Source organism: Colossoma macropomum, unplaced genomic scaffold (genome assembly GCF_904425465.1).
Source record: "Colossoma macropomum unplaced genomic scaffold, Colossoma_macropomum, whole genome shotgun sequence".
NCBI classification, from domain to species: Eukaryota; Metazoa; Chordata; class Actinopteri; order Characiformes; family Serrasalmidae; genus Colossoma; species Colossoma macropomum.
In genome coordinates, this window is record NW_023494800.1 from 20,340,505 (window position 1) to 20,356,520 (window position 16,016).

General features: G+C 39.0%; 2 protein-coding genes across 4 annotated transcripts; one reads left to right on the top strand and one right to left on the bottom strand.

Moving 5' to 3' along the window:
• The first annotated feature begins 548 nt into the window (after positions 1-548).
• Positions 549-3,649, top strand: eif4ebp3 (eukaryotic translation initiation factor 4E binding protein 3). Its single transcript, XM_036588014.1, has 3 exons — positions 549-864; positions 2,018-2,182; positions 3,131-3,649. Exons 1-3 carry the CDS (start codon positions 732-734, stop codon positions 3,160-3,162), a joined length of 330 nt encoding a protein of 109 aa, XP_036443907.1. The 5' UTR covers positions 549-731; the 3' UTR covers positions 3,163-3,649.
• A 6,432-nt stretch (positions 3,650-10,081) lies between these two features.
• tmsb (thymosin, beta) lies at positions 10,082-13,617 on the bottom strand. 3 transcript variants are annotated; one of them, XM_036588017.1, is made up of 3 exons: positions 13,480-13,617; positions 11,016-11,128; positions 10,082-10,324 (listed from the first exon to the last, which is right to left on the bottom strand). In XM_036588017.1, the coding sequence occupies exons 2-3, from the start codon at positions 11,113-11,115 to the stop codon at positions 10,290-10,292; spliced, it is 135 nt and encodes a 44-aa protein (XP_036443910.1). In that variant the 5' UTR covers positions 11,116-11,128; positions 13,480-13,617; the 3' UTR covers positions 10,082-10,289. The 3 variants fall into 3 exon arrangements, with proteins under 3 accessions (XP_036443910.1, XP_036443908.1, XP_036443909.1); XM_036588015.1 differs by lacking the exon at positions 13,480-13,617 and adding an exon at positions 12,064-12,196; XM_036588016.1 differs by lacking the exon at positions 13,480-13,617 and adding an exon at positions 12,037-12,139.
• Positions 13,618-16,016: the final 2,399 nt, after the last annotated feature.

Below are 16,016 nucleotides of genomic sequence, written 5' to 3' on the forward strand. Positions count from 1 at the left end.
AACCTACTTTCGATTAAAACATGAGTTACTCAGAGAGTACATAGACAAAAGTGTGGGAATCTTGGTGTCTCTAGATTTAGACAAAAACAGATTTTCTGTTTAGAACCATGAGTTACAGAACCATTTCATGCTTAAATGGTTCTACAGATTGATGGTTTGTTGTATGTGGAAATCGTAATAATAGAAGAACCCTTTTGGTGCTATACAGAACCATTTAAAAAAAACTCGTGATTCTGAATAGAACTGTTGCTATTACCTTGAAGAGCCATCTTTTTTACAGTGGGATGCCACCACGTGCAACAGGCATGCATAACAAACGAGGAAAAACAGGAGCAAAATCAGCGTTCAGTTCCATCAGAATGAAACTTCACGTACACAGAAGTTTGACTCGTTCCGGTTTAGTCACGGTGACAAAAACAGTTCACTTCATTAATCCTCCTCCTTTTTTCTTTTATCAGAGGTGAGTGTGTGTTTACACTGGGCTCAAACACTTTCACTGCTGTTACGTCAGCGCCCCGTTAAGCCCCGCCCCCTCCGAGGCTCTAAAACCGCGCGACTCGTTTGTCTGTGGGCTGCAGTCAGCAGAGCTCACAGAGAAGGGTGGAGAGCTGAGAGCCTTAAAAAGTAACGTAACCAACAATTAGCTCGAGAACTGAAGGCTCGAAGAACCTGTCGGCGTTCTTGATCTCACTTTCAAGCGACTACTTACCTGAACTTGAGGAGCTGAAACCATGTCGACTGTATGTGAAGCGTCCTCGGGCTGCCCCATTCCGAGCCGAGCGGTAGACGCTAAAAGCTGGTCTCCTCTGGCCGACTCTTACAGCCAGACCCCCGGAGGAACTCTCTTCTCCACCACTCCTGGAGGTGAGTCACCCTTTTTTATGCTCTGTATCTTCACAATCGCAATATTGACACTTTTATTTGATTACATCCTACCTCAGTGATTCTCAGTCCAGGTCCTGGAGGCAGGTTGTCTCCGCTCTAACGCCCACTTTAACTGAGGAAGGGCTTGTTAATTAGCTGATTAGTTAGATCAGGTGAGTTCACCGTGTGGAAAAATCCCAAGCTATGCCCAAAAGGTGGAATACTCCCACATCAGGTTTAGGGACCGGAATTTGTTCATCCAGTATAAACCTTTGTAATCCCAACTTTATTTTCTAATTACTGTTCCACATATTTCCAGATAAACTGCTAACTAAACTGACCAAGCTTCTTTAGAAATGCTGATCTAGAGCCTATCCACATTATAATGGTCAAGAGGATATTAACTGTTACAATTTTTGACACTTGCTAAATGTGACCTCAGCGTGGTTGGTGAATATAATAATTGCCTAGTTCAAGCTAAATCAAATGAAATGGCCCTCATTTTCTAAGAACCTTCCGAAGCCGGTATGTTGACTTCTGGAGTGTATACGAAGGGGAAGCTCAGCTCAGAGTTGCAGCATCAATTGGCAAGTCCTCAAGTGCTTGTTTACGTTTTCAGAGTCACACCATTGTGGTGGAGGAGAGAAAGTCTACAGTGAACACTGTCTAAATGCCACAAGAACAAGGCTGAATGAAAGTTGTGCTGAATAGCTAGGATGGCAGCTCTGGTAGAAAAGATGAACTGGGTCAAACACTTACTGATCGGTTTTGTATGACTTACAGGATCCATTTTCCATTCATGTAAACGGGATCACCTGGTCCTTTTCTGTTCTTTTCTCCTTACACAGCACCCCAGTCAGCTCCCCTCTCTCACTCTCCACCCCTCTAGGTTGGGCCATACCACAGCTTGTGTTGCATAACATGTTTTTCTATATGTTCTATATACTTCATCTGAACACTTTCTAGGCCTTGGAAGAAAGGCACAAGATAGAAGAAAGTAAATCAAAGCCAAAGTACTCTGAAATCTCTTGCCAGCAGTCTTTGGCTTGATCTGTATTCACACTGGAGATTGTCTCATGATGCATGTTGTTTATTATTATTATTATTATTATTATTTATTTTTTAAATAACAATTTTATCACCTTTCTTCCAGGGACCAGAATCATCTATGACAGGAAGTTTCTCCTAGAGTGCCGGAACTCCCCGATCGCACGGACCCCTCCGTGCTGTCTCCCTCACATTCCTGGGGTCACCATGCCTACTGCACACACACTGGGCAAACTACTGGAACATGAAGAGGACTGCAAGGACCTCCCTGGTGAGACTTGCTCTCACTTTCTCTCTGTCTTTCTTTATACAGTGGATTCCCTCACACGTGGCCTTTAACAGCGGCACATGCACCCTATTGTCGATTTTTGATCAGGTGACGTCTAGTAAAACTTGAGTAACAGGTTTCTGCATGTTATACTTTTAGAGGTCTAATAAAGCGGGACTAACGGCAGGCCTATGGCCATGAAATCTTAGGAGGGATCAAAGTTGAGTAGATGCTACTGTTTAAAAGTTTGGAAAACTGTGTTGCCCATATCTGCTTAAAATGATTCCAGTATACTAATACTGTGCAACCTCACAAGTGTCAGATAATTAGTATGAAGCAGTAAAACTAAAAAGAATATGCAGAATTCCTTGTAGTTGAGGCAGATAATTTGACAGTTATTGTAAAAGGATAATTATAGTGTAGTTGTTCGCAAATATGAATGTTCTAAATTATGTAAAATTGTACATAAAATAACATTGTGAACATTTTAGGCTTTTTAACAGTGTATTTGTCAACAAATGCTTTGCATGGCTGTCTTGTTGCTTTTACTATGGTTTTACAAAAATAAATTACAATATTCTGTGGAAAGGAGGCAAATTACGAGTCATCTTAACGTCTTGGTATCTGCCTAGGAGCAGCAGTTTCCAGCACCTACTTTGTATTTCCCTTTTTCTTTTAATCATAATGTCACGCTTCAAGGAGACTGAGCAACTGTTTCATGAGAAAAGCAAACAAAAACATGTATGATCTGCTCTCTAGACAAGTGGTTTCTCGTATCAAGGGGGGAGGGGGTAGCCTTGCTGTGTACATTGCAGCATGTGTGGCGCATGACTCTTGAGTTTCTATTTTTTTTTCTATAGGGAGAGTTTGTTCCGTCAGTCTATAAACTCACTCACCCTTCACCCTTCTCCCTCTCTCCCTCTCTCCCTCTCTCTCTCTCTCTCTCCACAGCTGAAGACAGCCAGTTTGTAATAGACATCTGAACCTGCAATGCAGCTCCTATGGAGAAATCGTCTATCACAGCCTTTTCTACCAGCCTTAGCTCCTGATCAGAGGGACCAGGGGTTCCCTCTTTTGTAATGCTTCCACATCCTTTTTTCCTTCATACTGAATAATAAAATGCTCAGATGTGGTTGATGTGAGGAGAGGAGATGCATTTTGAGTTTGGTGGAAATTTGGGATTGAGTAAGTGACTAACCTCTGTTATTGTGAGGGGGCACTCTGAGACCCTCCTTACTACGTTACATTCAGCAGAAAGGTAGACAAATGTCTGTAATTACCTTCTGTAATTGGTTGGGTTTGTTTCAGTGCAGCTTTTTTTTTTGTACTGGTTCTTCAGTAGGTTGAAGGTGGCCTGTTTGGGTCATTTATGTCAGTGCCTTGTACTGAACCTTTTGTGAAAACATTTTGTAATGACTACTAGTCAATCACGTGGTACAGGATGACTTTTAAATAAAACTGAAAACTGAGTTTCGTGTTGTCATTTTTTTTTGTTGTTTTGCTGCTTAAAATGAATGAAATGAGCTTTTACAGTTGAAAGGACACTGACAAAAGAACCAATTTCTTTTGGTGCCCTAAGAACTGATTTGAGAACCACTTCAGTACAGAACCTTGCATTTTGGTAAATGAGATATGCAAGTGTGTAGAACTGTTTTAACCCTTGTGTGGTGTTCAGGTCTGTGGAACCCATTTTCAATGTTTACCGAAAGAAAAAATTATGCAATATATTATTATTTCAACCTCAGATTCCTTGGCCTTTGCACATTTTCTGTGAGTAACATATAGAATGACACATGTTCAGTGACTTCACACTGCAAACCCCCCACACATATTACACGTGTGGTGTTGGGGTGAACCTGCGGGGAATAAAAGTGTGTATAAAAGAGGAATAAAAGGTGCTGTGTCGCTTTACTCTGTTCTCCTACATGGCCTGCTGTTAGTGTGTGTTTATCTGTGTTTGTATAGGTGTGAGGATGGACAACATGGACAGGCTGCTGACTGGCTACAGCTGCTGAAGGAGAACCCTACACTGGCCACTTGTGATATTTTAAACATCTGATATTTTTACATAAATCGTTATGGCTGTATTGATTTTAAAAAAAGCAATAATGCGGTGGGTCCACCAGACCACTGAGTAACAAAAACATGAACACCACATAAGGGTTAAGTAAAGAACCTCCACATAATGTAAAGGTTCTATACCAGTTAAATGTTTTCTGTTACACTCTTAAAGGTGCCAAAAAGTATTTTTTGTGTGATGCCATAGAAGAACCACTTTTGGTTCCTTGAAGAATGCATGGTTCTTTAGAGAACCATTTTTGTAAATGTGTGAAATGTATTTTAAGTTTCAAGAACCTAATATAATATAAAGGCTCTGGGATAAATCCTAAAACTGGAAAAGAATCCTTATGTAAAATGTTTTCCACATCCACAAATCCCTTTTTCAAACCTGTTGTTTTAGCAAAAGTGGTTCTTCTATGGCGTCACTCGAAGAAGAGTTAAGAGTGCCATGTCATATGTCCAAGCCAAGAACCATTTTTGGAAGCTCTATTTTTGAGTCTAACTGCTCTTGACTCTTCACAAAGAAAAAAATTGTCCATTTCTCATGTGATCCCCTCCAGATTTACTACAGCAATGTCTAAGACAGTGCTTAGCTGTTTACTGAAGTTTTTAATAACTGCACCGCCTTCCCCATGACCTGCAATGTGTACTCACAAAACAGCCTGGTTGTGCACTAACAGAACAAGTGTGTTCTGTCTGAGCTAGCCTGAAGGGAACGTGCAAAAGAGCAGCAACTGCACTGTAGCTGACTCATAACAGCATAATATGGCTGCGACCTCTACACAACTTGATCTCTGAATCGGAGAACGTGCTGAAGAGTATATATCACATATAGATAGAGCTAATTTTTACGTTTCTTTACATGGAGTGCCTGGCATCATGACAGCTCTATTAATGGCATCTCCAGCTGCAGGCTTTTGGAACATGATGTCACTCGGGAGTTCATTGAGTTGAGTCCCCGTGTGTTTGTTTTGTTTTAGGAGCTGTTTACTGACCAGTGTGCGCACTCGCTCTTTAATGCCTTCTCACCTAGTTTTACCTGGCCACAGAACTGCTCTGACACGAGACAAAGTGGCCTTGTTTTATCATGAAAGTTCAACGATTATTAGAGAGTCACGCTCCATACGCAAAGGCACGTTTTGAGGCCACAGACACGCAGCAGAAGTAAATTTGTAAATGAGAAGTTTGAGTGTGAACAGCTTTTTCAAAGTTTGAAGAACCTCCACATACTGTAAAAGTTTTATAAAAATAAATTATTAAATAAATAAATAAATAAAAGATACCATAGAAGAACCCATTTTGACTGTGAAGAACCTTCACATAGTGTAAAGGTTCTTTACCAATGTAAGGGTTCTTCTTAGGGCCTTTATATTAAATGACCATTCTTTAAACTCATATATCATTTACAAAAACGGTTCTCCAAAGAACCATCCTTTGAAAGGTTCTTTAGGGAACCAAGTGTTTTTTCAATGGCATATCTCCAAAGAACCCTTTACGTTTTTCAAGAGTGTAGCTTGTTTTCATCTGCTCTAAATAGAGTACAGAGCAAAAGAGGGAAAAAAAGGCACTCTGTGTGCATGATATCCTGTCCCGTTCCGGGAACAGTGCACCGGCTACTTAGAAATACTGGAACGCCACAAGGACAATGTTTTGCAAAATGCTTTTTTCCCTTTTTTGAGCCAAACAGGCAGTGAATGCATTCCTCAAATCGTTGCTGTCCTAAAAAAAAAAGGATTTCCAAACCAGCTGCCTTTTACCTTGTGTAAAATTGCTTGGAGTAAGATCTTTTAAAGAACATTTTACCTTCTCCCCGAAATATAAACTATGAAGTCCCTTAATTTTACATTCATGTTTTAGATTCTTTATTGCCTGTTTTTTTAAATTGCTTAGGTAACTTTTCTACCAAGCTTTATAGCATGGGTGTCCAATCTTATCCACAAAGGGCCAGTGTGGCTGCAGGTTTTCATTCCAGCATAGCAGCAGCTCACATGATCAGCAGTGTGAAGACTGCAACCAGATTAAACAAGTGGAATCAGGTGTGCTCCAGCTTGTTTTGAACGAAGACCTGCAGGAACACTGGACCTTTGCGGATACAATTGGACACCCCTGCTTTATAGTTCTATGAAACCTCTTCTTTTAATGATAACCTGAGTCTGTCCTGTTTAAGCATGTGTTCTATTAAGAAAAGTTCATTTTAATCTTGCAGTGTTGCTTTGTAGGCCTACAGTTTGGCATGTTTTCTCTGCAGGGTGACGTAAACTTGAAACCAGCTGCACAGTTTCTGCTGTGACCCACTGATAAGTGTCTGGGTCTTGGAGCAGGAGCACCTGCTGCTTTGATCAATCTTATCACACACTTTTTGGCCTCAGTCTTCTGTCCCCAGCAGGTTTCTGAGAAGTGACTTGTGTGTGTGCCGTATTGTGTTTTCTGTTCTCCTGGTAGAATTTTATGGATGAGTGTATCGATACTGAAGTTCTGACATTTTCTTTTCAGAATGGATCCTTATGGACGGAATTTCATGGCAAGTTAAAAAGTAGTCATTACAGTGGAAAAACTGCACACATGACATTATGTAGTAACATATGTACCAAAATGAAAAGCAAAACCTCTATTGCAGTGTTTTCATATTGCTCGATTACTTTACTGTGGAGCCCTGCAGGTGACATCCATTATAAATAAAAATGATGCATGGCCACGGCATATTAACACGTGGGAGCGAGATCCTAATGTGTGGCCATGACTTAGTAAGGTGTGGGGACAAGATAATTAAGTCATAGCCACGACTTAGTAAGGTGTGGGAACAAGATCACGTCTTATTAAGCTTTGTTCGAGGCTTAATTATTGCATTCCCATGCCCGACTAAGTCGAGGCCACGACTTAATCATCTCGTTCCCACGCCTTACTAGGTCGTGGCCACGCATTATTTTTATTTGTACGGGACGTCACGGGCTAAAAAAATGAAAAGCTGAATTCATGAATTTCTGTAGTACTGCACAACTACGTTGCTCTTCAGCACTACAAACATCACCTCATTGAAATGCAATCATCAGAGGAGAGAAAAGTGATGCACTTGTGCGTTTATAAAGCAACATGTGAAAAACCATCCATTGCATTAACATTGATTGTAGTATTGCACAGAGAAGAGTAGTAGCTGTGTGCTGATTACATTTCAAGGTGGAACGTATTCAATTCTGAGAAATGAAAAATGCAAAACTTCATGTGCTGTTTTTCAGTAAAGAGGTCAAGTGATGTGAAAATGATGTAATAGATATTTTCCTTTTGATTTTGGCACATATTCTGCGAGTCACTATGGGAATATAATTTCATGTGTGCCTTGCATTTTACAATAGCAAGTTTTACACACCAGAAGCTTTTAAAATTGTGTGTGTGTGTGTGTGTGTGTGTGTGTGTATGTGTGCGTGAGATTGTACACGAGTGTACATTTCCTCTGCTCAAGCCAGGAGGCATGCAGCTGAGTCACGTGCAGGAATGTTACAAACCCACTGCTACCCAGCATCGCATTTCACCCCCCGCCCCGCCACTGGCAGATACTTACAGACCACCAGCACAAGTAGTCTGACATATGTATTCACACCATATTTGTAGTTGATTGGTTTTGTGGATGGGGTGCATAAATATTTCGCTGTTGTCTAAAGGAAACCTCGTATACAAAAACGACAAAAACGGAGACAAGAGCTTTTCTTTTGCAGCGATTTATGGGATCATTCTTTTAACCACAAAGGATTTCAGTGTTTTAATTTCCCATTTCTTCCTGCTTAGTGTCTCTTTCAGATTTTCAACATTCTAAGTTCTTAGATTATGGAAATAATATTTTATATCCTACAAGAGTTCCTACTTTCAAAGAGTAGTATCTACCACGATACTGCCATCTTGTGGCCAACAGTGGTACTATTTGATGGTCTCAGTGATTCCCACAGGTGGGTTGTGTAGCCTAGTAATCAGTAGCGTAATCAATATCAGGTCAAACACATCTCTATAGAACTGCAAGGGACTTAATACATCCAGCATCTTTTAGCGCAAGAAATGTTGTTTTCTTACTAAAATGCTTGAAAAGCAGCTAAGCAGTGCAGGGGCTGAATCAACAGAGCAGAATGAAATAAAATTAAAGCCCCAAAAGGAATAAGGAACTAAATGTTCATGGCCAAAGTAAGTAAGCAGATCACTTCTTTACAACTGGAATTGGACATCATCAAAATGGAACTGGGAACTGAATAAACCGTCACTAGACTCCGCAACAGCTTCTTTCCTGAGGTGGTCAGATTATTGAATGTACTGATGCCCCCAACATACACCTGGACCAATCTAGACCCTTTTCAACATCCACCATAGACTGATCACACACCACTTTACCATCACTGCACACCTGCACTTTAAATTCTTTAAGTATATGAATTTGCCGTGAGATTTCTGTACAGTTTAGAGTGATGAGTGTTTGCATCAGTTCCTTCATCACTAAGTGATGCCAATCCATACATAATAAATATATGACTATTTTCAATTTGATGTCAGCAACATGTTTCAAGACAGTTGAGACTGGGAACAACTAATTAGATTATTTGGCAACAGGTCAGTAACATGATTGGGTATAAAAAGATCATCCCGGAGAGGATGAGTCTTTCAGAAGTAAAAATGGGGGCCTCCGTGAAAGGCTGCGCAGGAAAATAGTGAATAACAATTCAAGAATAACATTTCTCAGTGTAAAATAATGAAGAACTTGGGGATTTTATCATATTATGGTAGATGACATCTTTAAAAGATTCAGAGAATCTGGAGAAATGTTTGTATGGAAGACACAAGGCCGAAAACCAATATGATCTTCATAATTAAACAGTTTATATATAGTTTATGTATAAAATATATTTGGACAGGATCCAGGATCCACCTTCTCTGGTCCAGAACTCATTTAAGATGGACAGAGACAAAGTGTAAAAGTGTCCTGTGGTCTGACAAATTTGCAAATTCTTTTTGAAAATCTGTTATCAGTGCACAGTTCAAAAGCCAGTATTCATGATGATATACGAGTGCATTAGTGCACATGGCATGGGTGACTCGCACTGTAAAGGCACCATTAATGCTGAACGATGTATACTGGTTTTGGAACAACATATGCTGCCATCCAGACAGCGTCTCTTCCAGGGTAGGCCTTGTTTATTTCAGCAAGACAATGTAAAACCACATTCTGCATGTATTACAACAGCATGGCTCCATAGTAAAAGAAACCAGGTGCTAAACTGTCTGTCTGCAGTCCAGACCTGTCACCCATTGAAAATATCTGCCACATTATGAAACAAATAATATGACAAAACAGATCACGAACTGTTGAGCAGCTGAAATCCTGATCAAGTTAGAATGAGAGACATTTCACTTTCAACACTACAGCTGTTGGCCTACTCAGTTCTCAAATGCTTACAGAGTGTTGTTAAAAGAAGAGGTGATGAAACACAGTGGTAAACATGCCCCTGTCCCAACTTTTTTGGAATGTGTTTTTGGCATCAAATTCAAAATGGGCATATATTATCATATATTTGTTCTGTATATTTATTGTTGGTGTATTTATTATATACTCTGCGCTCTGTGTAGTCCTATTTAATGTGCTGCTGTTTTGTGTTGCACCATGGGGCCTGATGAACAACATTTTGTTCCACTGTATGAGTTATATTGAAGAATGAAAATGAAGACCACTTGACTTAACTTGATAAATACTAGTAGTCACCCACCTTAGATGATTTAAACTACTTTTACAAATAGAATAATAAATAAATTATGGGTTACAGGTTGCATTACTCTTATTACATCACAAAATACACAAATAGACCAGGCTCTACATCTTTAACACTTTAATTCAATCCATGACAACTCACAAGTTCATTAAAAAAATATAAAAAAGAAAGCAATACATTATGAAAAATGAAATTTGGCATTGTCAGGTCCTCATTTCTGATGTAAAGCTTATTGTTCATTGAGGCAGGTTGTGTTCTTTCTCTTTTCTTTGTTTCTTGACGTTACTATCTGTTCATCCTCCTCTTGCTCACGCCATGGATTCTCTCCTCTCTTGCTCGATAGCTGTGGAAACAAACACGGGTTAATAAAGACTCGCTGCATTCTGACACACCCTGGCTGGAGTGTGTGGAACCAAATTCATTCAATTTTGTTCAACTCAGGGGGAGAGGGGGGTAAACAGCACCAAATGGGCCTGAGTTGCATTAGCAAGAGGAGACAGCAGAAGGAGGCAGCTGGAGTAAGCTGATTTCACACTGATTGCGTCTGAAGTGGGCCACAGATGTGCACGCCCGGCTTCCACTTTGTGTAGCGTTAGTGCAAAGCTGATTAGATTTGAGTGGCACCATGGGGACTGCAGAAACAATAGTGTTTCTGTATGTTTATCTTTATCAGTGTCACACCTTTTTCCTCCAGTCACTGTTAAATGCTGGTAATTATCTTGTTCTCTTTTATATGTGACTAAATGGTGAATTTGCTGGAGCTGAATATCAAGTCTGATGTACGTTTGTAAAGGATTTAGCCAATCTTATGATTCTGTTTGACAAACCACATTATTCTGATGAACATGCTTTTTGTAAATTTAAATTAGGCAAAGTCACACAAGTAAAATCTAGAGCTTCATCATGTAGTTGCTTTTTATAAGGAGCCCAAATAGAGACACAGAGCACCATATAACAGAGAGAGAGTCAGATAGAGATGGAGATGAAGTGACAGAACTGTGATGGATTGTGAGATATTAAACATTAACACTTACTTTCCTTGGTTGGTAAAGGGTTCTTCTCCCGAGTTTCAGTCTTCTTCAGTTTTGTTTTGTCAAAGCTTGTGATTTCCATCATGTTGGGTTTGTCAGCCATGATTGTGTTGACTCTAAATACATATAACACATATAACATGTCAAGCATCAGATCTTTTATTCAACTCTAAAACTCATGAGGTGCAACATACAGTACTGCGCAAAAGTCAAAGACCAAAAAATATAACCTGAACTCTGAAGATGTGGTAAAACAAACCCATCAGATTTCTCTGAGAACTGAAAGCAAGTCTCAGATAAAGAATGAAAGCTGCAATTTTCTGATGCGGAAAAATAAATATCTTGGCCAATTTGAGATACATACATAATACAATTTACATTCACTCATACAACATTCATCTCATCACTGTTGTGAAAAAATCTTGTATCTTTTATGTATTGTAGGTAATATATATAGGTAAATTTGGACCATTTCTATTGTGCCATTTGTCATGAAACATTTGCACAGTGTAAAGGGCAGTTACATTTTCAAATTGCATTTCAATGTAAAAAAGAAGGAAAAAAAACAATAAAAATTAAGTTACAAGGTTTTAATATAACAGCAACAATATACATTCGCTCATTCAAATGAATTGAATCAGTCTGTCTCAATGAAAGAGTACATATTGAGACAATAACTTAGGAGATGCTGTTGTTACAGGTTGACAAAGGTCCATTCTGATTATATACAACAGTCAAGTAAAATTACTAAATAAATAAATAAATACAGCCTTTACAAATCAGAGAGCTGTTCTATATGGTAAGATACGAATGTGAAATCATGAGTCAGCCTATTTTACAACTGCTCTGAGACACACTGCTACCTGCCCTTCCACTCCTTCACTGATTCTTCCTTTGTTCTCCCTTTGTATGCCTTTCATCCAGCTGTCTCCAGCCGGCCACTGCATTCCCTCTCTCCTCTCTGAGTTGAACATTATCCCTGTACTAAAGGCAACATAAAATTAAGGCAGTCTCTCATACTTACATACAGAGCAGTATAATGCAGTCTTACCAGGTTTAGGGTGTGCCGGATGCTGCAGTGCTGGATTCAGTCTGTGTGTGAAGGGCAGTGAGACGAGTGAGCGTGCATGTGTGTGTAAATGTGTCTGTGCAGGCTGGGGAGGGGATTCCCATCAGTGAAGCCTTGGGCCTATCTGTATCTCCACCCCACCCCAACAGTATCAAATATTCATGGCACTGAAAAAGATGGTTGTGCTTTAGAAAGTGAATTTGCTGAGCATGCACTGCAGAGAACCGTACTGTACTTCATTCAGTTAAATTTAGAAAATGGTGAATGGTAAAATGATAAACTGGTAAAAAAGTGATGTAATAAAGGACAGAAAAAACATCAAAAGCAGATATTTTTGAAATGTTGCACACTGAAAAAGGTTTTACTTGATTCTACATGATTAAAATATATGACATCAGTACAAAAAGTACAGTCCACTTTTTATTGATTGGTTTATTTATTTTTTTTACACCATCTGAAAATGCAGCTGCCCTTTACATTGTGTGAACATTTCTCTATTAATGGATCAATAGATATTAACAACATTTTCTTGCATACATTAAACAAGCATTAAAATTTGGATTTTTTTTACTCTTTCTATAAAATATCAATTTGGAAATATGAAGTTTTGTCTCAACATTGACAATATTTTTATGAATGTGGAAATAACGTAGAGTACTGTGCAAAAGTAGTTTAGGCTCCTGAGAATTTTATTTAAAAAGCTATTTAACTGGGCAGTAAGCATTTATTGGCTCAGAAAAACTTAACCATCTACAATTTCCAAACCCCTCCTTGATGAAGTCCCATATTAATTGTAGTGACTATCCAATACCTACTTTGGCTAATTTCCATTAAATTAAAGCTGCACTATGTAAGTTTGGGGATTTGGAGACCTCTCTGGTGGAAATGTGTAATTGCAATGTGCAGAAGAACATATAATATTGGTTGTGCTTTGGACCCCTTCCCCCGAGAGGATGAATCTCATTATTGCAAGCGCATTAAAAGAGAATTCAAAGAGATGCGTCTCCTGAGGATGTGAGTCAATGATTTATTATTATCATCATATTTTCATCCGTATATTGCTGATTTTGCATTTGAGACTTAAACATTGATCTTCTTCTGGAGCCTGTGTCTCTGCTTTTACAAGCAAAAACATTCTTATTGCTCAGATAAATGGTTTAAAATGATTTGCTTAGGTGCCTAAAACCTTTGCACAGTACTGTTAGAATGAAGCAAATTCAAGGCATTACTGTTCTTCAGTGTATAAGACAGAAAAAGTGCTTTGGCTAAGAACCAATGCCGCAACATGATGTTCTAAATCAGCTCTTCAAATCATGCAAAAAACTGATGAAGTGGAACATATGCTACTTAAATATTCAATCAATTCTTGTTCATCCACATATTGCCGAGGCCTCTTACGTGAAAAACTGGAAGTGGAAAATCTTTGGACAGCTGAGAAAGCATTAGTGTTCACCCATACATAGTTGTAATTCCAGGTTTGGACCATGAGTCTGAGACAATAGAGGAGACGGGCGTGGTGTGTGTCAGCTGCTGTCCTGTGAGCAGTCTGACTCTGAACACATGGTGGCTGTGAACAGCTGTGTCAGAGACTCTTCCATATGGGGAGGAGGTGACAGTGAGTCTATCAGTAACACCCAGCTGCCCTGGAGAGGCCCAAGGGAGGAGAGTTCTTTAAGGCAGAGATCTGATCTCTGTTCTGGGCTTATGGTAACTGTTTGACAAAAAATGAAATTTAAAAAGTAATTTTCCCCAATTTTCTTACCCCAAATGTAGTCGATCAAATTAGCAATGTGAAAACAGCGTGTCTAAATCATCACACACTTGCCTCAAAGCACGTCGAGTGAGGTAATCTCAGATACACTTGCTTATGTGGTTTCTGACACTGTATGACACTTTTATCTCTAAATGTGGAAAAATTTATGTCACATCGATACAAACAGCAGAAGCAGTCATGTTGAAATCTGAATTTTCTCTGCACTTTTTTGTTTTTTATTTTATCCAACAGTATGTCATCCAGTGTCAGAAGTGTACTTACTCAGTTACTTACCAAAGGAGGCAAGTGTATGACTAAGTTGGCAGAATGGTCCACATGAGGCTTTTTTTTGCCAAACAGCCCAAAACATATTTTAGCTCAAAAGACTGCAAACTGATCTTTAAGTTTACACCTTAAGGTTTTTTATATGAGTTTATTGTTAATCACACACATTATCTAAGCCACTTATCCTCCTGGGACATAGGGGTGCTGAAGCCTATCCCAGCAGTCATTGAGCAGAACGCTGAAAATATCCTGGAGAGACTGCCAGTCCATCGCAGGGTGGACACATGCATTCACACACAGGGATACTTTAGCATCTCCAATATGTTAATAATATTTTGGACATATTTAATATTTTGCTTGTGGATTTTATTATTTTATTTGAAACCTTTGGCACAAAATTAACTCCATAGTTCTCCACCATTGTTTCATTAGCCACATCGATGCTTAACTTCCCTAAATATCACATTATCAGCGATCTTGGGTGCATGTATGTATCACAGGAACACCCTCTCTTAGGATTAGTGTTCGATACTCCTTGATATTTTGGATGTATTGATCCAAAGTACTTGCAGTTTTACAGGCTAAGAATTTCATTGGGTTAAATTTAAAATTGGGGACTTTTCAATGCCATAGTTGACATGGTGCGCTTGATAGCTTGTCAGGGGTAGCAACAGTAACCAAGGGGGTGACAGGGCTTAGCTAAGAGTCAGTTTGCCAGTTGCACCTGCTACAAAAAAGTGTCAGGTGGGTGTGATGTTGCGCTGCCTGTACAGGTTGAGAATGTATCAGTGCTCTTTTTCCATCATGTTGTGCTTGAGTTGAGTTGCTGGAAATAGTTGCTGGCCTCTTTTCCACTGCCAAACGGTTCTAAGCACGGAGTGTAACCACTTCAGTGGCATTTCCACACAGAACAAATAAAAACCAGGCTCAGTGTGTTTTTTTCCAGGGCCACAGAATCGTTAACTTAGAACCCGTAACAACATAGCTATGGTGCTGAACGGTCTGGTTCTGGAAATGAAAATCCTATTCGTAATAGCCATAGGACATTACATTTTTAACCAGAAAACTTTAACTGTTCAGTGTTGGCTTACCATGAGTTAGAAGATTGGGAGATAAATAAATCTGATTTCAACTTAAAAAAAAAAAAAATCATGTGTCATTCCCCCATTTCATGTAAACAAATACCCTACCCAGAGTCCTTAAAGCAAGCTCCACCATCAGAGATGTTGCTGTTTTAAATAAGTGGTTTGAAATAATTCTTAAAATTGTTATTTAATGGTAACAAAAGTTTCACACTAGGCCTGCTTAAGCAGCTTGCTAGCAAACAAGGGGAAAAAAAAGGAATCCCAAAACCAGAAAGACAAAAAGCAAATACTCTATGTACATAAAGCCATAATATAAACAATAATTACACAAATATATATGAAAACGCACAATTGCAAAAGTTGAACGGGCTAAAAACTGTTATTTGCAGTGCAGTTTGGGATCAGCAGTTCATCCTGACATTTAAAATAAGTGAAATTTAAAACAAAATAAGTACACAGTCTTGTACATTTGCCTTTTTGTTTATTTTTAAAAACTTTTCTGCTCCAAATAAATGTTTTAAATGTCATGATTGATCTAGTAGCTATTTGGTTCTGTTGGTTCTGTTGCTCAAAACTCTTTATATAAGGATTTTTTGAAATGTCTGTTGATAAAATGAATGTGATTTTTATTTCCAGAACCAGAGTTGCTGAAAAAGTGGGCAGTCACTGTTCAGCTGTATAAGGCTGTTAGCAGTTAGTTACTCTTTTGTGTAGTTTTCTTCTGGTTTTCCTGGTTCTAATTAGCAGCACAGAAGATGGAAAAAGAAACTGGTGAAACAAGTCCGCACCAGCATGGCCTACTGGCCTTCACC

Bases quoted from the DNA above. Each gene is read 5' to 3' on its own strand.
- tmsb (XM_036588017.1), bottom strand. From the start codon at position 11,115: ATGGCTGACAAACCCAACATGATGGAAATCACAAGCTTTGACAAAACA. The intron at 10,325-11,015 runs GTAAGTGTTAAT...TTGTTTCCACAG, and splicing joins CCCTTTACCAACCAAGGAAA to CTATCGAGCAAGAGAGGAGA.
- eif4ebp3 (XM_036588014.1), top strand. From the start codon at position 732: ATGTCGACTGTATGTGAAGCGTCCTCGGGCTGCCCCATTCCGAGCCGA. The intron at 865-2,017 runs GTGAGTCACCCT...CCTTTCTTCCAG, and splicing joins CTTCTCCACCACTCCTGGAG to GGACCAGAATCATCTATGAC. The intron at 2,183-3,130 runs GTGAGACTTGCT...CTCTCTCCACAG, and splicing joins GGACTGCAAGGACCTCCCTG to CTGAAGACAGCCAGTTTGTA.